The following is a 21,726-nucleotide window of genomic DNA, read 5'->3' as shown; positions in this document are numbered from 1 at the left end:
ACATAGAATCACTTTGCCTTTTTATAAAAAGTCTGTTCGATTATTCAGAAATAGTGGGAAATTATCCTTTTGAGGAAGAAAACCAGACCCAGCAGGCCATGGTCCCTATTTCTTTAATACCAGCATTTTTATTAAAGTCTTTACTCAGGGGATTATAAATAATTTATAAAATATATTGCAGAGCTCTCCTATTTAGACAGAAGAGCCAGGTCCTGAGGTGGCTTAATTTTGCAAGAATTCCCTCTGATGTTAACAGATTCTCCTGTGGATCACATGATTTGAACGTTGACTGAGATACAGATCTTTTGTTTTTCCTTAGTGGAAACCCTGATTTACCTGTATTTGTCATATTATTTTAAAAACTAAATCTAGCCTAAGCCTTTTATATTGTTTGTCCACAAATGAGACAAACAGCATCCTTTGAGCTCTTCTGCTTTGAAACCTAAACGGATGAAAACTTATTAATGGAGTTTTCACAAAAGAGAAACTGGTGGTGGGTGGGGATGGAATTGGCCATTAATAATAACAGGGCTAACCCTTCTGGGTATATTGTTTTGTGTGTAGGAAGTAGGGAGGAAGAACAGTGTTCTTAACATCTCTTGGAAAAGTGTTTCAGAAGGCTTTGCATTTAGTTTTGTTTCTGGACTAAGTGGTTTTCTACTTATTCTTGGTTTTTTAAATGACCCTTCTCTGAACAATGCTCCCTTTTGGCTCATTTTCTGGTTTAATAGGTACCTCCTTTAGAGTACTTTTTTTTTCTTTAGATTTCTGGTTTTAGGAGTTCTCGTGCTTAAGCATGCTGTGTTAGGTGCTATGTACATTAATAAGAAAAATCGCATGGAATTAGCCTCATGGCTAAGAATTAAAGTGCTGCATAATATTTTCTGTGTAAAATTTTACTAAAGTGTTTTGGATTTACATGTCTAGTTTTCTTGATATAGTTATGCTCAAAGGTCTCAGGTTTTCTTTCTTCTGTACACTCCCAAGGTAGCAACCATGAGAAGGGAAAACACCCATTTTCTTCCTGGTGGGCTTTTAGCTTATCAGAAGTATGTAAATGAGGGAAAAAAAAGTACGTAAATGAAAAACTGGTTTGTTCCAGAAGATAGGGCTTATAAACCGAATAATCTAAGTACTGAATTATCTTGACCTGCAGTGAATATTTTAAAACAAAGCTTAGCATTTTTCTAATAATGTGCTATTCCAGGGTTCTAAGAAATGAGGTGAACTCTGGTACCAAACTAGAGCGAAGATTCACGTGGAAACTTTGGATCTGCCTAGTAAATTGGGTGGCCATCCTCGTTTCCTCACGACAGCTTAAAGGTCTTTGTAGTTCATTACAAATTGGGTTAGAGTGACACTTGACCTAGACAACACTGGTTTCATAAATAAGACGTTTATCTCTCAGGAAAGACCTCAGTTGCCTAGTGGTTTGCTATACTGTGTTGTAATTATTTTAGGATTGCGTGTTTTCTTTATGAAATAGGTATTTCTAGCACATTTCCTAGGTAAGCCTAGGTAACTACATGGGTTTTTTTTTTCCATATAAGTAAAAAGAAATGTATATTCTTCTTAGTGTTTTGACCACGTCCATTAATGCTGTTTGGACTTCCGGGCTAAACCAGTCCTCACGGAATAGGTTACTGTGGGCTTTTGGATCCCTGCCTTTACCTAAGGGCTTTCTGTGTCGGCACAGAAATGGAAGAGAACTTTTGTCCTGTTCCAATTACAACCAGAAAGCACAAGTCCAAACTGTTTTTCAGAACAGATGGATTTTTTTTTCCTAAGGTTAATCCAAAAGATACCGTAAAAACTTTAAGGGCAATTAATAGATCAGATATGAAAGGGTGGGGAAAATATTAACCTTACCAAATTTCTTAGTCTCTGGAGCTTTAAAAAAAAAAGTAGGTTTTTACACCCCTAAAGCATATAGACTATTCATCCTAACACTCCCCTCTGGTTTTCTTCTCTGGGTGTTAACACACAGTATCCCTAGTAAGAAATATTTCAGAAATTGTGACATTTTACTAGATTTAGTCATTTTTTTTTAAACATCACCGTATCATTTTGGGTCATTCAGTTTTATTTTATGAAGTAGTAATGTGGTCCTGCTACTAAATCGTACTGAATCGGTGGATATATTGCTTCCTTACCAAACGGCACAGACCAAGACATCTCGATGTGTGAAATTATGGTCCTGGCCTGGCCTCCTGGGAACTGAAATTACTGACTATAAATGTAGTAGGCAAATGCCCAGTTTCCATTCAATAAGAAAGCAGCTAACGGCGTGGGGATTAACTACTTAAAATTTTTAACCACCTGGTGCCAACATAGTCTCACAACTATAGGATGTGAGAAATGACAAGGTAGGAGGAAAAAATGCCACAAAGAGATCATCTCCCCCAACCTTTTATGTAATCGAAATGTTCCAGAGAAGATTTTGATCTCTTTTGATGGCTTTGGGGAAAAAAAAGGAAATATGAGAAATTACCTCTCAAACTTGGATTTAAAATACTTGATGATATATCTAAGATACAGGAACAACCAAATGTGTACATATCCAGAGCATTAGAATAAAAGCATTTTAGGCCATGTATATAACATGACTGTGTGGTGGGGGTTTTTTTTCTCCATTAATGGATGGTATCTGTGACTAATCACATTTTCTGCCTTATAGGCCTGCCTCGTCCCCTCAGCTTTCACATGATGATACTCATTCACGCATTGAACATTATGCTAGCAGGTATGAGACTAGTTGAATGCCAGGCAAATATTGATTGAAATAACTAACCAAGGAAAGCTAACCTATAATCATTTGAAACAGACCTTTTCTTTTCCCCCCCAATCTTGTCTGATTTCTACTAATCCACTTGCCCTCTAACTTGCATGCCATTCCACTGCATGCTGTTTTTGGACACCAGTAAGAGCATTAGTCCAGAACAATCTCCCCTCACCCTGGCCTTTAAACATTTCTGATAGCTTTGCTATGTCTTGCATATGGAGCACGTTTAAAGAATTGGCTTAGAAATCATCTCACCTTCTTAGAAAACTGCTAGACCAACCATCCATGGGTGAAGAAATGATACTGTTTCTGTAGAGCATATGAAAGCGTTGGCTTTCCATTTGCCTGCTTATTTAACATCATATGCTGTAAAGAAGAGAATAATTAATTTTCCTAATCCGTGCAACTTTTTGTCCCATCTTCTTTATGTTTCAGAGAATTTTTATGCCTAAAAACCGAATTGCTAATTGTAAGCTATCTTATGCTCGTTAAATAAGTCTGTAAGAGTTTGGTTAACTTTTTTATTTTTTAGTGGTAAGAAGATTTTATTATTGTCTGAGGGGAAGGAGGTTTTTGAAGGTAAAAATTGGTGGCAGACTGTTCAGAGAGCTTACTATGAGTCCATCCTTTAGCAGTAGTCTAACTGCTAAACGTGTTTGTCAACCGTGGGAAGTATATAAGTCTGTCATCAGGGGAAAGCTTTAATTGTCTTAAAAAAAACACGGGGTAGTGAAGGTACAGAGTGTATTTGTTGTTAGGGAAGCTTTTCTCATAAAAACAAAGGCCTGTTCTCAGTGAAAGCAAGATCAATCTGAAGAAGAAGAAGACGACGACGATGACAACAACCAAATACAACTTCCCTTCTAATTTATAGCATAAATGTAACGCTACGAACTAGCTGTGGTCCACCACTCACTGCCTCAAATGGTTAGGGCGACACACACATCCTTTAATTTGAAGGATTCCTTTCTCTTCTTGACGTGATTTATCCTTTAGTTTTCAGGAATGTTCGATTAGGTCTTGAATAGATTCTAAGAAATCACATAAGTTTTAATGAGCTTTTACGTTTTTTATCAGGCTAGCAGAAATGGAAAACAGCAATGGATCTTATCTAAATGATAGCATCTCTCCTAATGAGAGCATGTAAGTATCCTGTCTCTTTTTACAAAATGTTCCTGACGATGAAATTGCTTTGAGGGCGTTAGAGGTAGGGTAGTGCAGGAGATAGGGATTAGCATTAGACTCACGTGATCTTTCAAGGAGCCATTAGTTGACTTTTTTTTCTTTGACTCTTAACCACCTGACACGGAATGAGCTCATCCAAAATGTGGCATTAGTGGTATTCCAGAGTAGCAATAACAGTGGGCCTTATTTAATACAGGATTATCACAAGTTGCATAGGCTCAAATACTGAAACTACATGAAATGCTTAATCTTTGACCAAACCTGCCAGATATTTAAAGGGATTGGATATTAATTTTTTAAAGTGATGGCTAAGTAGTAATTTCTCCACTTGGGGAGCAAACATATAATCTTGGTGTGGAAGGTTAGTTGGGCATTTTCCTTCAGAGATCCAAAGTGGTAGATCTGTGTGATTTAGCATCCTCACTAGCTGAATAAGGTGAGGCATCCTGGTGTAGGGTTTCAGAAGAGGGAGTACAAAGTTAGGTCAAAGTTTTCAGTGGGATGATAAGCCAGGCCTGTCAAGTAGAAGGAAAGAGAGAGCGCAATGCTAGAAATGGTAACAGGGAAACAGTGCCTTCCTTACCGATTTGGGGGAAGTATTCACAGTGAGGAACAGAGGAATAGTGCCATGAACCACGGCCCGAGGTGGAGGGAGCCGATTAAGAAGCTAGTAAGAAGGAAAAGATAAAGATCTGCTAGCCGAATAGATAATTTAGAGAATAAAAAATCTAGTCAAAGCAAGCAGTGTCTCTACTTTGATAAGTTGCAGATGTCTCACCACTTTGTCATGGAGAATCCAGGCAAAGGGAAGAATGAGTGGTAAATGTATCAATGTATCGTGTCGTTGGTGTGGCAGCCCAGCGTCACACTTGGATGAGGCAAGAGCCTTTCTAAGGATTAGGTTGAGGGAAATAGTATCCGAGTGGCATGTACACGTAGCTGGTCACTGAAGACATGAGAACAATCATCTGGTCGATAAAGGTGGTCACCTGCAAAGGTGGGTGTTGAACCAAGTCGACACTCAGTCGTTCGTATATGACTGAGTTACTTAAAACAAAAACAACCTTTTCCCCCAAACAAAAGTAACTGTGGTACGTTCTCTTTCTCGGTTATGGGGACAAGTATTAGTAGGATTAGGATATAAAATACTTTGACAGGGAAATATGTGGCCAAAGAATCAACCAAATGTAAACAACCTGAATGATTTGCTGCTTTGCGTCACTAGTTTTGGTGATTAGAAGCTCTAGCACATTCAGATTATTTCAAGTTGTATCTGTGTAATAATGGCTGCCATTCATTGCCTGAGAGAACAGTAAGAGAAATTTAATTAAGCTCTGCTTTAATTAAACACAGGAAGTTCTTGCAATAAAATTTCAGAATTTGGGATGAGAGATAATAAAGTAGGTAGTAAAACATCTTTTTACAATTGTTAAATGAAATTTAGCTTTAGCTCATTCTGAGGACATAAAATACGTTTTGGCTCTGTGTTAGACGGTAAAACCATGACGTTTGGGGGGCAGATCTGGGGGAGTTGTTTCAGGGGTTGGTTGACTTCACTTAAATGTTGGTTGTTAACACCCTAAAATTATTTTTAGACAACTTTTCACTTCTCAACCAATTGTATCACTGACAGACCAAAATCATTTAAGTCAGGAGGATTTTTTCCTAAAAACCTGAATTGTTATTCAACTCAGAAGACGTAGAGAGGGGAATATTAACATATCATCCTACTCACATTTCACAAGAAACAATGAGCTTTAGCCTCTCATTAAGAACAGCACGAAGTTCTTCTAACTTAGATGTACACAGGCTCTAAGGAGCTAGGAGCAATACATTTGGAAAATAATTTCTTCTGTGTATTAGAGTTCCTGGTTTTAAGGAAACATTGCAGCTGCCTCCCCAAATGTAAGCCTTTTGCTTCTTTGTTCCTGAAGATTAGTCCTTAAAAGCTAGTCTAAAGAATGAGTTGTTCAGTCTTCTTTGAAGTAGTCATCCCAGTGGCTTTTTTTTCCTTCCAGTTTTTGTTTTTCTGTCTGAACAATAATTGAATGAAACCATCATTCGTCTCCAGTTTCATTATTGTTACCATCTTGCCTCTATGGCTTTTGTAAGTTCCAACTGGCTTAGCAAAGCAACACTTTGTGGTCATGTTGTCCTCCCCTGAAGAAAATATTAATTATTGTAAAGGCTGCAGGTTTTTTTCCCCCTGGTCATTAGCAACAAGAGCATGGGTTAGTGAAGTGAACAGATTATCTTGACAGGCTTGGTAGCAAAAACATTATAGAGCCATTGGTATGTCTTTTAATATCTGTTAACTATTGGTTGAACGGTCAACATAGAATCCCAGTATTTCTGTAACTCTGCTACTCATTTACCCACGTAAATAGGCCAAATTCATTTGAAAATTTGAACAAGAAATACCTTGAATTGTCACCAATAAGATTATAGTTCACAACCTCAAAAGTATCAAAATGTCTTTAGAAACAGGAAAAACGGTCTGATTAATGGTTAAGAGCAAATGTTTCTATTTTTAAATACACACCCAAGTCCCTGACCCCCAAAGCAAAATAAGGGGGGAAAAAACCAAAACCTTTGATTTTATTTTCCAGAGATGATGAACATTTGTTAATCCAGCATTACTGCCAAAGTTTGAACCAGGACTCCCCCCTGAGCCAGCCTCGTAGTCCTGCCCAGATCTTGATTTCCTTAGAGAGTGAGGAAAGAGGGGAGCTAGAGAGAATCCTAGCAGATCTTGAGGAAGAAAACAGGTGAGTTTTCTTTCTAGCTTTGTCATTGGTATGCAGCGTGCATACACATGCACACATAGAAAAGCGCCAGGAATCTTCACTTAGAGTCATTCTGTGTCTAATTGTTTTCTACAATAATCTGTTTAGCTCCATTTACAGATTCTCTCTCTCCTTTTTTGTTACCTGAAAGAAGAAAATGAACGCGATAGTATAATTCAGAAGTCCTAATTTAGGGTTGAGAGGAATTAATGCTAATGGTGGTGATTGATTTGTTGCATGTGTTTCTGAGGGTTTGATTTTAAATTTGAGAATAGAATTTAAGAACAAAGCAAGTCCTTTAATTTCACAGTTAAATGATTTGTACATATATTTGGCCATATTATCTACCTCAAAGCATTTAAGAAAGTAGGTTCGTTGGCTTGATCTGATCTGGGAACGAATTCATTCATCTTATTTTCCATCTTCAAACACGGAAATCATTTATGCTCACCATCATAGCAGATTAGCGAGACAGTTCCAGTTGTCAGTCATCATCTGAAAAAGATGTTCGCGGAAAACTAGAAACCGTAGAAGTGAAAAGGCTGAAGAAGATTCACAGTGATGGCAGAGAGGATACAGGTGTAAAAATCTGGGATACTGGGTGGTCTCAGGATAATAGAAATCACTGGACATTGGCTTTTGTGTTACATTTATTATATCACAGTTCTCTTGGCTAAGAAAGGCTTCTACGTGTGATCACTTCTAACTCACTGTGCCTTCTTCAGACAAATGCCACCAGGCAAGTCTTTAAAGGAGCAATTGCTCAAATTTGTGGGACTTGAGAACCTTGATCTCTTTGGTTTAGCCCAAGGCACCAAGACCTGTGAATCTAGACAGTGCAGTGTGTCTGAGAACTGGTGCCCTGGGGGAGTGCGTCACCTCAAGATGAAAAAGCAAACCGCCATTCATCCACTGCTTTCTGCAGCCACTGCCCTCTGTCTAGCTCTTAAAATCCCTGACCTGTGGCCATGCTCCTTACCGGTTGTCTTCTCTTTACTCTCTTTCTCGCCCCTCTGATAAATGCTTTCCAGAACCAAGACCTTTCAGGGCATTCTTCCTTCATTGCATTTCTGCATCTAGAAAAAAAAAAATCCAGCTTTTCAGCTGGGCACTTAAAACCTTCCAGAATTTTCTCTTGACTTCCTTTTGCAACATTATCTTTCTTTGTACCTGTGTTCCAGGTAGCAGCTGTAGCAGCTGTTTCTGAATACATCCTGCTCTCATCCACTTTCTGGGTCAAGTTCAAGCTTGCTTCTCAGTCTACCTGCTAACCCCCATCCCTCCCATATCTGATGAGGGAGTCCTACCCATCCTCCGTGACCTTCCTCAAAATAATCTTCTCCACAGAGCGCTATTAGGTCCTGACATTTGGAAGTAATCGCTCTTTTGCCTATATTCTCTGAATCCTGTGAACTTTTCTTGGACAACTCCCTGCAGGTTTGCCTTTTTATCAGTTATTCCCAATGCCTCCCTCTAACAAGAGAGTGAATGCCTTTGCGGCAAGGACTGTGTCTTAATCCTCATAATGGTCCCCTGGAGTACCTAGCACAGTGTGAATACTTAGGGGGAATCAGGAAATGTTTGATAAAAACCTAACTAAGAATACAGCAAGGATGTCCCATGAGTACCATCCAGGACATAATACTGAACATTTTGTTGGTTTTAATGGTAACATTATTTTTGGCCTTATTTCTAAGACTGGCACTGACAGTGATGGTAGATAAAACATTTCCCTCTCCTTTATTGAGGATCCTCCTTAGTATCCTTCTGTGTTAAATCTATAGTTCTTTTAGGGGTCAGAGTCTAATAAGAAGGAAAAGCTGTGATTGGCATTATAAGTAGAATTTGATGTTACCCAGGAATAAAAATATTTTTGTACAGTAGGATTGTTGCCATTTTGCAATATATCTTTCCATGTTATCGGATAAGAGTTTCGTCTTGTGTGTTGTTGGCGCACTTTGCTTCCATACTGTGACAGCCAGACCAAAGGGTATTGGTAAAGTGTACTGATGACAATCTTTTATCTATCATTTCATCATTTCCAGAACACTTCAATGTATTTTGGGTCATTTAATCTCCCTTAGAGCTCTGTAAAGAAGATGGACAGAGAAATGCTGGTTCACAGAGGTTCAAATGGCTTGACCCAGATTTTACAGTCGGCCAATGGTAGAACCAACGTCCGGTCCAGATTTTCTGACTCAAAATAGCCAACCCTTGCACGAGAGAAGAAAAAAGAGTCATTCTATGTAAATATAATTTACATAGAATTGTGGCATATTCCCTGGAATGTACCTTGACTTGAGGCAGTATTTTAAGTTTTTTTTTTCACTAAGTAATCTCTACACCCACTGTGGGGCACAAACCCATGACCCTGAGATCAAGAGTCACATGCTCCTCTATGCCAGGAGCCCTGAGGCAAATTATTAAGGACTGTGCATAAATAAACCAGTTCATGTACTTGTGGTACAGTGATAACCACTTTCTCCTGAAAGATATCCAAGACCATTCCCCAAGAATGGGATGGTTTATTCTGTAAAAGAAAGAAAAAAAGAAAAGAAAATGACACTAGGGCTCCTTACAGCTCTGAAATAAAGGATCTGATGTTGATGCAAGTCTTTCTGTAAGTCCTCCTGACCCTCAAGTAAAGGTCAGGGAGAGCTTCTTTCTTCCTCCCTCCCTGTTGTCACATTTTCACTTCCTACCAAATTCCAAAGAAATGTCTCTCCAGAGCTCCCCTCCTGAAAGTACACTGTCTGGTTTCCTTTGCTCTGTCCTCTCTTGTCTTACAGTCCCACTCAAAGAGTTTCAGAGCCACAGCTTTGCCTTCAGGATCCCTAAACTGAGTGATGCTTAAGGGGCTTTAGTTCACCCTTTCCTGTCCTTCTTCTGAGAGAACCCAGGGGCTCAGTAGATGCCCTCTCTCAGGGCCTGCCAAGCTGACTGTATTTCCTAAGTCAGACTAGGCTATGTAATCAGACTAATACAAGCATACTTTTAGAGAAAATGGGAATGGATATTTAAAGATTTTTTGTTTATTTTTATGAGAGAGCGAGAGAGAGCACATGTGCGCACATGGCACAAGCCAGGGGAGGGGCAGAGGAGGAGAGAGAGGGACAAGTAGACTCGCCACCGAGCCCCACACGGGGCTCGATCCCATGACCCTGAGATCATGACCTGAGCTGAAACCAAGAGTCAGATGTTTAACCTACTGAGCCACCCAGGTGCCCCTGGAATGGATATTTAAAATAGAGATTGTCCCATGTCCTTTGGACATATACTTACCATATCTATGTGTATTTTGTGATCCTTTATTCTATAGTCAGGACTTACCTCCAAATGACAGATAGCAAAGGAAAGAGGCTTGGAGATCCCCATTCCTGAGGAGATATGTTCTTGAATTCTGTTATTCTTCTTCACGACACCTCCCCACAATCCCCTTGGAAAAGAGAGACTGGCTAATGTAGAAGTGTCTCAGGGGTGTGTTACCTCGGTCTTTAGGGTTCCATTTCTCCCAGTGGTTGGACATAGCATTCAATAAATATTTGTTGAATAAGTGGAATGAATGAATGAAATGAAGCTGAGTTTTTAATTGCAGCACTCACGCATGTACTTTTGACTAAAATTATTTTTAAAGCCTAATTTTATAAAGCAACACCTTCTAAAAGCTGTTCTGCTTATTTTTCAAAATACTTCCCTTCTCCAGACTTCTTAATTAGCACCAAGCATTGATTTGTCATCAATTTAGAAGGTTAAACATTCATTTTCCAAATCCTAGGCCATGTATGTCTCACCCATCGGCATTCTCTTGATTGTTGGTTGATACTACAAACATAAAGTGAAAACTCTGAGCGAAAGCTAAATCTGACTCTGAATTTTCTCGATAGCATCTCATAAACTTTGGCGACTAGTGACGTGGTCTTTAATATTTCACTTCTGAATAATGTCTCGTCCTCACTCCCCAGATAATTCAGATTCACCGTCATTTGATGGAGACCAGTTGGATATTGAGAATTTGATCCATTGTGTGTCCTCAGCATGGCCAGCTCAGAGTTGGCTTTTTTCTTGCATAGATTCAAAAGCCCGCAGTCTCCTGACGGAAATCAGTAGTGTCAGATTCCAGCATATTTTTCTCTGCACTGTCTAAATGAAGTAAGACTTTCCCTGAAATTTTAGGTGTGACCCAAGCAATGAAAGATAGCCTTTGTGAGAGACCCAGTACTCATTGTCAGTCTGCTGCCTGTGTAACAAATTGATTAGATTGTTCTCGAGTCTAAAAGGAGGGTAAGGGGCGCCTGGGTGGCACAGCGGTTAAGCGCCTGCCTTCGGCTCAGGGCGTGATCCCGGCATTATGGGATCGAGCCCCACATCAGGCTCCTCCGCTAGGAGCCTGCTTCTTCCTCTCCCACTCCCCCTGCTTGTGTTCCCTCTCTCGCTGGCTGTCTCTATCTCTGTCAAATAAATAAAATCTTTAAAAAAAAATAAAATAAAAGGAGGGTAAATACTAACCTGATTCACTGGGAAATCTGAAATGAATTAAAGTTGTCAGCAGATGTTATATGACAGCAGGGAACTGTGTGGATTCCTACTATCTACTCGGTACTTTCATAGGTCTTGTTGGGCAACCGGATACAGTGTAGTGTAAATTTGAGTTTTCCTTGCTCCTTTTCATTCCTCCAGTGATTATGCCAGATCATAAATGTGTTATAGTCACAGAAATTCTAGGTGGATTACTTATGCCACAGGGTTGAACTTGCTGGGAATCACGATCCTGTTGCTTTATGTTGTTAATGACAGCATGACCTTGGGCCCAGGGCTGGCCATTCTCTGCATAGTGTCCGCAGTCTTTACTCCATGCTCCTTCGTAGGCCTTTGTGCAAGACTCGGGTGATGGTGAGATGATAACCAAGACAAAGGGACACGGATGGGGGTCAAGAGTGGGCCTTCCAAGCAGAGGGAGGAGCAGAAAGTGTCGGGGAGGAATGGCAGGGAATGTTGGGGAAATGGCAAACAGCTGTGTTACTTTTTTGACGAGACAAGAAATGGGAGCATATGAGGCTGGACAAGTTGGGCAAGGCCAGGCCAGGAAGGGTGCGGTGCCGCCTCACCAAGGACAGGGAGCCACTGGGGCAGAAGCCCGGGACGATACTGTTAGATTTACACTTCCATCCATCGCTCAGGCAGCTGTGTGGAGGGTGACCTTGAAAAGAACTATACTGGAAAAAGGAATTCAAATTGGGAGGTAGCATGGAAAGCCACANGCCCACAAAAGAGATCCCTGGGGCCTCCAGTCGGGCAACAGAAATGCGGAAGACAGGCTGAACGTGAGTGGTGTTTCTGGGCAGGGACAGAGCTGCTTGATGTGGTGGTTCCAGGGATCTGGGGAGGGAAGGATCGAGTCCCAGTTCTGAGGGCGCGTGGCGAGACGATGGTTGTTTGCCTCGTGGACTGACAACTCAGGAAGAGGAAAAGCGGGTCCCTTCTTCATCTCTATTTTTAAAACAAATACCAGTTTATAGGATTTACACTATTTATAGACCTCCTTCCTCAAGGGTCGAGTAGCTGGAAGCCAGTGAGTGGGGTGTGGGAGAGGTTGAGTTGAGGGCCGGGGGGCACGCCCACGGGTAAATGTCTGACGGTCAGAAGTGGAACCATGTAGCTTCCAGAGCTACTAGACCTAGGAGCCACCAGCTCCCAAGTAGTAGTTGAAACTGTGAGGGTGAGTTTGCCTACCCAGGCAGTGTGTGGCAGAACACTGGGCTTGGTGAAACTCTGGAAGATTTGAACATTGCAATGTCAATTTCATTACCTTTCTAAATAGGCCATCATGCACATTGAATGAAATCTAAATGGTTCAGAAAGGCACATAGAGAAAAAGGAGTCTTTCTCCAACCTTCTCCCCTGGCTGTAACGTTCCCAGCTCTGAAGGCTACCACCCGTGTTGGGTTCTTAGGTATCTCTTCGTAAATAATCTCTACACATGTAAATCTTTGCAAGTATATTTGTGCTTGTTGGGATTATTTCATATGATACCATGTGGGGTTCACCCTCGTCTTCTCTTTTTACTTAAAGATGCCTAATAACTTTTACACGCTGGAGGAATATGCCATAAGAAGAGGGGAGGAGAACCTGGGGATGATGGGAGCATTGGCCCAGAGGAGGCAGGAGGAAGAGCGGTTATGGGCACAGGAGGAGGCGTGGCTCTGACGGGGAGAAGGGCCACCACTGAAGACTGTGTGGCAGATAAAGCACTGAGGGTTTGGAATGGGGGCAGGGAGCACAATGGAATGAGCATCAGATATCCTGTAGACCTCACCGGTAATCAGTGGAGGCGGATTCTCCTAGCTGGTCTGTCCATTTCTTTGAAGTTGGATTGGGGGTGGGGGAAAGAGGAGTAGTATGTGAGGAATTTCATAAAACTGGGCCTTCATGTCACTTGGCAACATGGGCCCCCAAAGCAAAGGGCTGCAGGGCTTAGTTAGATAAAGGGGGCTAGTTTTCCTTCATAAATCAAACACCCAAGATCTGTTTTGGCAAGGGAAGCCACCATATGAAGAGATGCTTTGTGAAGAGAAGCTGAAGGGCAGACACATTGAATTTAATAAGGTGGGCAGGAGTTGGCCGACTTCGCTCTACTCAGGCACGTGAAGTGGAGTCACCATGATTCAGGAGCTCAGTTTCAAACTAACCAGTCCAGTAACGAAATTTCCTTCAGTTTATCTGGAGTTAATCAAATTAAAGCCTGAGGGGACCAATTCATCCTATCCAGTTCATGGAAGGAGATGGATAACCCAGAAGAACAATTTATTTCTCCCTTGATCCTAATTCTCTTTATAACTGTCTCGTTATACTAAATATATTAATGTTGCCTTAAACCTTTTTGGGGAACAGCACGGCGTTTAAGTACAAATACTTTCATCTGTTGAAATGGGGAATATATGTTTTTTAGAGGCTGGAGTTGTCACTCCATTCCAGGTCTTCCGTCTCACAAACAGAAATCTTGGAAATCAGAATATCACAGTTGTCTGGTGAGCTTAGATTCTTGGTGTAGGAAACTGGATAGTCTTGAAGGACTCTGAGAAAACCCAAAGAATCCTTTCTGGTGATAAGAATATTCAGAATTCACAGGTACCGCTGTCCACCCCTTGAACAGCCTGGTGAAATATGAAGCTCTTTTAATCCACTGTCCATTTTTAGATCCTTCATGAAGACCTGTATCCTCCTTTTGGCTTGCATTACCATACCATCCTGCCGTAGGAGAACTGATTGTGGTCCTCACTTTCTTTAGTTACTTTCCAGGCCTAAGGATATAATTCCAATTCAATTCGGTAGGTAGATAGTGAACGTGTAATGTGTTTTTCAAAGTGCCAGCGCTACAAAGATGAATAAGCCTTGGTTCTTACCTTCACAGAGCTCGAAATGGAAGAGAAGGCATTAAAATCCAAGCAACTAATTAAAAACAACTAATTATAACCCATTGTTATAAGCACTCTGGGGGCACGGAGGTGAAGGATTAATTCTGGTGGGAGGGACCGAAGAGACCTTCACCAAGGAAGTTGAAGCTAAAGAGCGAATAGGACTTTTCCAGGCTGAGAGAGGGGAGAGGATGAGCCTCCCAGACTGGTGGGGCAAGGAGGAGTGTGCGGCCAGAGCACAGAATGAGGAGAATGAGAGGGTAGTGGGATGATAGGTGGAGACCACTGTGCAAAGGACTTTATATGTCCTGTTAAGTAGTTTGGATTTCATCCTGTAAGCAGTTGAACGGTGAAGGTTTTTTGAGAAGGGGAAAAGGGAGCTAAAGCCATGGAGATTGGTAGAAAGATCGTGGAAACAGTTCACTGAAAGATGGCCAGGTTCTGAGCTAAGGGTGTCGTAGGCAAGCGAAGAAGGGATGGGGAAATGCGAAGGTCACTGAATGAATGAGGCCAGGGAAAGATGGAAGAGGGAGAACTTGGATGATAGGAAAATTTTTAATTAGGGAACAGGGAAATGAAGATTCAAAACCAAACCAGACAACATAGAACACACAGGAAAAGCTACTGATAGCAAAGGTCAATGCGTAGGGAAAGCGAACTGGGTGTGGGGGCCATCGAGTTCTATTTGTCCAAAGAGCTTCAAGGGGCAATTTGCTATACCGATTTTACGTATTCACTTTCCAAAAAAAGGATTTGAAAAAAAGCACGGCAATGAGATTCCCACAGTCTGAAGAGTGAACATAGTAGGGATTAGCATAGTTGATACAACTGGGGTTCAAATTTTATCCCTGCAGCCAGTGGGGTAAGAGGAAGCACAACTTGTTGATCTCTTCATGTTAGATGAAAGCAGGCACCTTCCTAAGGAAACACCGTTGTCCTGGCTCTAAACAGTAACAAAAATTAAAAACAGCTGTCATTTAAGTACCATGTCCTTGCTGTGGACAAGGACTGTTGTGAGTACGTGTAAGATCTTATCTAATCCTTACAGTGACCCTGTGAGGGAGAAGTTGTCTCGCAAACGAAGACTCCACGGCCCCAAGTACAAAGGAGACGTCATACAGCTAGCGAGGAATGGGGCTGGATTCGGGACTCTGAAACAGTGTTAACACTTGACGTGAGCATCGGCTAGTGGCCTTTTCATAACAGAGACTGAAGAAAATTTTATGCGGTTGCTTCTAGTGCCTTTGATAATTGGGGAAAGCTTAACATTAAAGGCCAAAGAAACGATGACATTTCTCCATGGAAGAAGGTCACTGTTGCCTAAAATGTGTTCTGCAGAATACGTCTAAGATACTCTTAAAAAAAAAATGATTCCAAGGACAGACAAGCTCTGGAAACACTTGTTTTGGAAGGTCGTGATTAATTCACCTTTGCATTGAGGAGTCTGGAAGTCAAGTAACAGGATTAGCTTTGTTTAACCTAATGTTGCTTACACGTACTTGACCTTAGCCCAACTGAAATGTTTATGGCACACGCTTTGCTTTTGGTAGGAAATTCAAATCTGTACTAAATGTTGAAAACCAGGCAAGGAGACAGCACAGTTGGCTCTCTCCTGTGGTTGGTGAGAAGCCTAGCTCTTATCTTTTGGGGGATATCAGAGGAAGTAGCTATAACAGGTGTCCCTGCAGATGAAGCCTGGATTTTTCTCACAGTAGTTATTTTTGATTTGCTCTAGCAGTGAAGCCCTATAAATGCAGAAACCAAAATGATTTAGTCTGGAAGATCCAAAGATAGGTATTAAGTCATCTTTCATGGCCATAGAAAAACCTTTCTACTCTATTTATGGAACATCCCAGTGAGTAACCCTGGCTTTCTAATCAAACTACAAAGAAGAACTTCCACCAATAACTTGACAAAATTAATTTGATATATGGAATTCTTAACTGATTGAATTTTGAAAGATGTCCACCAAAGATAGCCACTTTTACATCTATCACCCTTACTGTTGAATCCTTTTTTTTTTTTCCAAAGCAGTTGATGCAAAGGCCAGTTGTTACTTCAGGCCTCTCCTGGATTGTGATACACGTATAAAAGTGTATAATCAACTCATGGGAAGATATTTCTTCTTTAGATCTTTTAACAGGAATGCAGGTATGGTGTTCATCTCAACAACAGATTAAGATATAAATTTGAAAGATGTGTAGCTACTCAATGGTCCTGTGGAATGCTACCTGAGGAAGTGGATTCCTTTTCTGGCTCTGAAATGGTAGAGGATAAATGATCAATATAGCAACACTGTGTGGCTTAGCAAGTTCCAGTTCATGGGCCCCATGGCTAAATGGAGACATGCAGGAGACTATTGAAAAGATGGGTCTGAAGTTTATAAGAGAAGCCTGAATGGAGGAATAATGGGCTTGGGAGTGTGGAGGAGGATGGGCTTAGAGGAGGTGGAGGCCCAGGGAGAGATTAGGGACCTCCTAGGAAGAAAATATACATGGAAAGAAGATGAAGGACCTCGTGGTGTAGTTACTGTAATTGGATATGCCCAGTTAGAAATGGTTTCCTGGTGTGTATTACTTAGGTAAGTGGGTGGCTTCTGCAGATGACTCATCCTTCTTTTTCCCTTTTTTAAAACTACCTTAAAAATTAAAGTTGAACCTTTTTTTTTATATCTCCCAATTCTGGGTTGCTTATACTACCACTCTGCTAACTACAAGTCATACATAAGTCCCTGTGATCCTTTTCCTGTAATTTCCTAGTGAACCAAAGTGATTATTTCAAAGGTAGAAATAACCTGTATTTTTCGCTTTAGCAAGGAGCATAATTCCCAGTCCTTTGGCATTAGGGTCGGGCTCGTCACCGTGGTGGCACTAGGCAGTAGCCCTGCACTCTAGAAGGTGAGCTCTAGAATGGTGAAGGATGGTGTCTCGGAAATCTGTGTAGTCCTGGGTGTACAAATACATGTTGATTAAATGAATGGATGAATATGCTCTGGAATTTTCCTGTTCCCAGATGGATTTTGGGGGGTTGATTTTTAGCTGGCTTCCTTGTTTTTCTCATTGCTTATGGTATTTTTCTTGCCCCCAGAGTTCTCATTACACTTGTTGATGTGGTTTGATCATTTTCCACTAGGATGAAAACATCGAAGTTGTGTAGGTTGACCGAGACTTAAGCATTTTCTGGGCTTATCTTCAGGCTCTTTTTAAAATTCGTCATCTAAAAGTATTGAGAAGGATCTGTGTAGATAATTCTGCAGGCATGAATATATCCTTTTTCTTTTATATACATGGGTTAAACTTGACTCCTCCACAGTAGGAGAGAGCATGAGAAAAGTAGTCTTCACTGGGGAGATATTCTGTGCGCTATGAGAAGGGGGATTTTGAATTTAGAACTTAATTTTGTGTAAGAGCCTGACTGAGATAGAATTCACCCATTTAAATGGTACAATTCACTGGTTATTAGTATATTTACAGAATTGTGCAACCGTCATCACATTCAATTTTTGAACAATTTCCTCACCCCAAAAAGAGAAACCCCCCTGCCTGTTTTTGGTCACTGTCCGTTTCTCCCAAAACAAGTTTACTCTAGCCCTAGACGGCCAGTGATCTATTTTCTGTTTCTGTGGATATGCGTGTTCTGGCCGTTACATATGAAGGGAATCATACAATACGTGGTCTTGCGTCAGTGGTTTCTTTCATGTAGCGTAATATGTAAAGAGACAGAGCTGTTGTTCCGTGTGTTTGTACTTAGTACTGAATGATACTCCATCACATGGATCGGCCGTAGTTTTCTCATCAGTTGGCACGTGATGACCCAGTGGGTTACTGCCATTTCGTGCCGTTTATGGAGAAGGCTGCCCTGAACGTTTGTGTACACGTACTGGGACTTATTTTAAAGAAATGCTTCTGTCGTTTCTGTCATTGTAACAGAGGAGGCCAGAGGATCAGAGGTGGCAAGAGTGTATAGCAGTGTGTGCCCCCGGGTGAAAAATAGGCCGTCAAGGTGAATTTACTGGGAGAATTTAAGGCCGAGTCTAACTACTCCTGAGGGACTCAAGCCCGGGACACACAAAGCTTAAAATTACGATTCTCCTTGCGACTGTTAAGGCTTTTTTGCTGACCACAGACAATGAAAGTTTTGATATTTTACTGTATTTGTCTGAAAATTGAAACAGATTTCTCCCACTGGTACTATTCCTGGGGACTAGATTTCTCACTCCTAAAACCTCTCCAGTCCTAGTGTGCTTTTTGAATGGTGAAGAGTAGCCACTGTCATTTTTGTTTGGGATTTTTGTTTGTCTGCCTTATTTCCAGCTCTACAGTGAGGATTTTTTTTTTATGAATTCTTCGCTGCTTTTGTTGAACTTTTGATTAGAACATTTATTCTACAGACACTGATCAGGAATTTGTGAAAAATATCTGTCATTGGAGATAAACTAAAGCCAATTAATATTGTCAGGTTCTGTCTGTTAGAACTCAGGGAAGTTCTCCATTGATGTGTCGAGGGCATATCCCAAAACTACTGTACAGCTGGATACATGAACCCTGTAGACTTAGTCTGAGTATTTTGTAACCACCATAATCAATGGCCATAATTTGGTAGTTTGGGGGAAATCTCCTCCTAGACCTTAGCTCAGTGATTTGATTTTTGCCTAGGTGCTCAGCTGTGACCATTGACTCGAGCAGAGATGATGGAAAATACACAGAAATTCCCAAAATCTGGGGTTGCTAACTGTAATGGCTGGGGGGCTAGAGCTGTCATATCTATAAAAAGGACAAATACTGAAGAATCCATTTCGAAGTACTATACGTGTATATTTTCTGCCAAGCTCAGTTAGTTGATTGCTTTCAGATAATTTAAGTACTTTTTTTTTTGGTAGGAAGCTTTTACCTCACCTGAGTTCCAAATCTAAAAAGTACAGGATGTAGAGAGAAAGAAGTAATATTAATGAACACTTAGAGTGCACTGGCTGTGGTTATAAAGAAGTTGCACATCTGGAATATAGACCATATCCTGGCTCATTAATCCTCCGGATGAAATGAGTGCTAGGTCAGTGGCCTGACATCAGCAGAGGGCAGAGGCCACCTTTGATGCAAGGTCTTCCTGACTCCAAAACCATGCTCTCAGACCACACTCTAGTTTCCTCCTCAGCCATGGGTGGTAAAAGGCACCCAAAAGGCAATATGGCCAAAAAAAAAAATCTTACTTTTCTTTACATGCTTCAGCATCTCTTTTAAAATGTAAATATCACTGGAAGAAATGGTACATTATTATAAAATCCCAGTAAGGTTTAATAGACGTGTCTCATACCTTTACACTGAGCAAATTTCAGTAGGAAAGGCATTGGAATTCAGAGCTCTGAATACATGAAAGGGTGACAGTGTTAAGAGAGAAGAATTAGAAATAAGAGCCTGGGGGAGGGGGTCCTGCCATACTTACTGTTTTGCTTAAGGCAGACCTAAAATATGCATACTTTTACTTCCCACCCTGTGAGCTTCTCCTTAATTAACACTGGTCCTGCCAAGGCACACACATGTCTTTTGACATCTAGTTGAGTATTTTTGAGTTGGTGCTTGATAAAATTTTACAGTATAGCTTTAAATAAATTTATTGTAATTGAAAAAGCTCTGTGCAGTTTCCCATTTTTAAAATACTTCCTGCTTGCAAAATTTGTCTCCCCCCCTTTTTTTTGGAAACTGCTAATTTGCTAGATTTATAGTGGCTGTAATAGTTCTATATGATATACTAAATTTGCCTGAGTCTGGATTGGAGGATGTGATTTTGCTGCTTTTTATAAAGTATGAGGATAAAGCTGGATTTCTCTGGACCTAATCTTTTTAGATGCAGACCTTTGTAGTTGTTCCCACCTTATGAAATAGGCCCTGTGTGTGCTTATGCCTTGGTATACAGGACAGTGTCTAGGACTGGTAAGAAGACCTTGATAGCTGGCAAGTGAACTTCAGTTCTTTATTTCAGAAATACAAAGATATGATTATGTCATTACAGTTGGCATGGAAGTCCCATTTAAAGAGTAGATGACCGACGCTGAAAACACTTGACCTCTGTAAATTCACAGAAAGTACACAAAAATTGTTGGCATGTTATCATAACTAGCATGTAGGTGGTTATGACTGCTGCAGGGGCCAGGTGCCTTCATGTTCTCAGCAGGTGGATGTAAGGCCAATTTGATTCTTAGATCTATCAGTTGCTAAGGAAATTTTATTTATTTATTTTTTTACGTAATCTCTACACCCAACATGGGGTTCGAACCTACGACCCTGAGATCAAGAGTTCCAGGCTCTTCTGACTGAGCCAGCCAGGTGCCCAGGCTTAGGAAATCTTTTTTTTTTCCTTCTTTTTCATGTAACCTTTTATTCTAGAGTAACATTCAGTACTCATAGAGTAGTATCCATGAAGTTCTAAAGGAAAGAAAATGTGAGCCAACACTTTGCTCATTTTCATATGTAACTGACAGGTTGAGTTCTTTCACATTCTATTTTTCATGAGCTCTTTTTTAAAAAATTTCATTTTTTGTCTAACATCACACAGTTACAATTTGTAATTGAGGTATAATTGACATACAATGTTATATTTGTTTCAGATGTACAACATAGTGATTCAACAATTCTGTCCAGCATGTTACCATCATTGACAATATTCCCCTATCCTATACTGTACTTTTCATCTGTATGACTTACGACTGAAAGTTTGTACCTCCTGTTCCCCTTCACCTAATTCACCTTGTCTCCCTACTTCTCCTCCCCTCTGGCAACCACCAGTTCTCTGTAGCTATGAGTCTCTTCAGTTTGTTTGTTCCTTTTGGTTTTTAGATTCCACATATAAGTGAAATCATATGCTTATTTACCATTCTCTGACTTATTTCACTTAGCCTTCTACTCTCTAGGTCCATCCATGTTGTCACAAATGGCAAGATTTTTTTTTTTCTTTATCCATTTTCCTTTCAGTGGACCCTTAGGTTGTTTTTGCATTCATTTTTTTGAGTTAGTCTTTTCTTCAGATAAATATCTAGAAGTGGAATTTCCGAGTCACATGGTAGTGCTGTTTTTAATTTTTTGAGGAAATTCTATACTGGTTTCCACAGTGGCTGTACCAACAGTGCACCATGTTTCCTTTTTCTCCACCTCACCAACACTTGTTTCTTGGTTTTCTGGTACTAGCCATTCTGACAAGTGGGTTACGATTTGCATTTTCCTGATGGGTTTTTCATGTGTCCATTGGCCATCTGTATGTCTTCTTTGGAAAAAAAGTATATTCTGGTTCTTTGCCCATGTTTTAATTGTTTTCTTTGGGTTTTTTTTTTTTTTGGTGTTGAGTTGTAGGGGTTGTTTGTTTATATATTTTGTGTATTAACCCCTTATCTGATAGATCATTAGCAAATATCTTTTTCCATTTAGTACGTTGTTTTGTTGGTGATTTCCTTTTCTGTGTAGAAGTTTTTTACTTTGATGTAGTCCCAATAGTTTATTTTCACTTTTGTTTCCCTTTCCTGAGACCTAGACATATCCAAAAAATGTTGCTAAGGCCAGTGTCCAAGAGATTA

General features: G+C 40.5%; 1 protein-coding gene across 13 annotated transcripts in view; it reads left to right on the top strand.

Moving 5' to 3' along the window:
* Nucleotides 1–21,726, top strand: part of DMD (dystrophin) — a 2,070,581-nt gene that overhangs the window by 2,005,765 nt on the left and 43,090 nt on the right. For 11 of the 13 annotated variants that reach the window (XM_034649821.1, XM_034649815.1, XM_034649816.1 and 8 more), the window contains 3 exons: nucleotides 2,678–2,743; nucleotides 3,860–3,925; nucleotides 6,577–6,735. The exons of the other annotated variants lie outside the window; for them this stretch is intronic. In XM_034649821.1, coding sequence (XP_034505712.1) covers nucleotides 2,678–2,743; nucleotides 3,860–3,925; nucleotides 6,577–6,735 — 291 coding nt within the window. The remainder of the gene's footprint in view (nucleotides 1–2,677; nucleotides 2,744–3,859; nucleotides 3,926–6,576; nucleotides 6,736–21,726) is intronic. 13 annotated transcript variants of the gene reach the window in all.

This window comes from Ailuropoda melanoleuca, chromosome X, assembly GCF_002007445.2.
Source record: "Ailuropoda melanoleuca isolate Jingjing chromosome X, ASM200744v2, whole genome shotgun sequence".
Taxonomy (NCBI): domain Eukaryota; kingdom Metazoa; phylum Chordata; class Mammalia; order Carnivora; family Ursidae; genus Ailuropoda; species Ailuropoda melanoleuca.
This window is presented reverse-complemented; position numbering and strand designations above follow the sequence as displayed.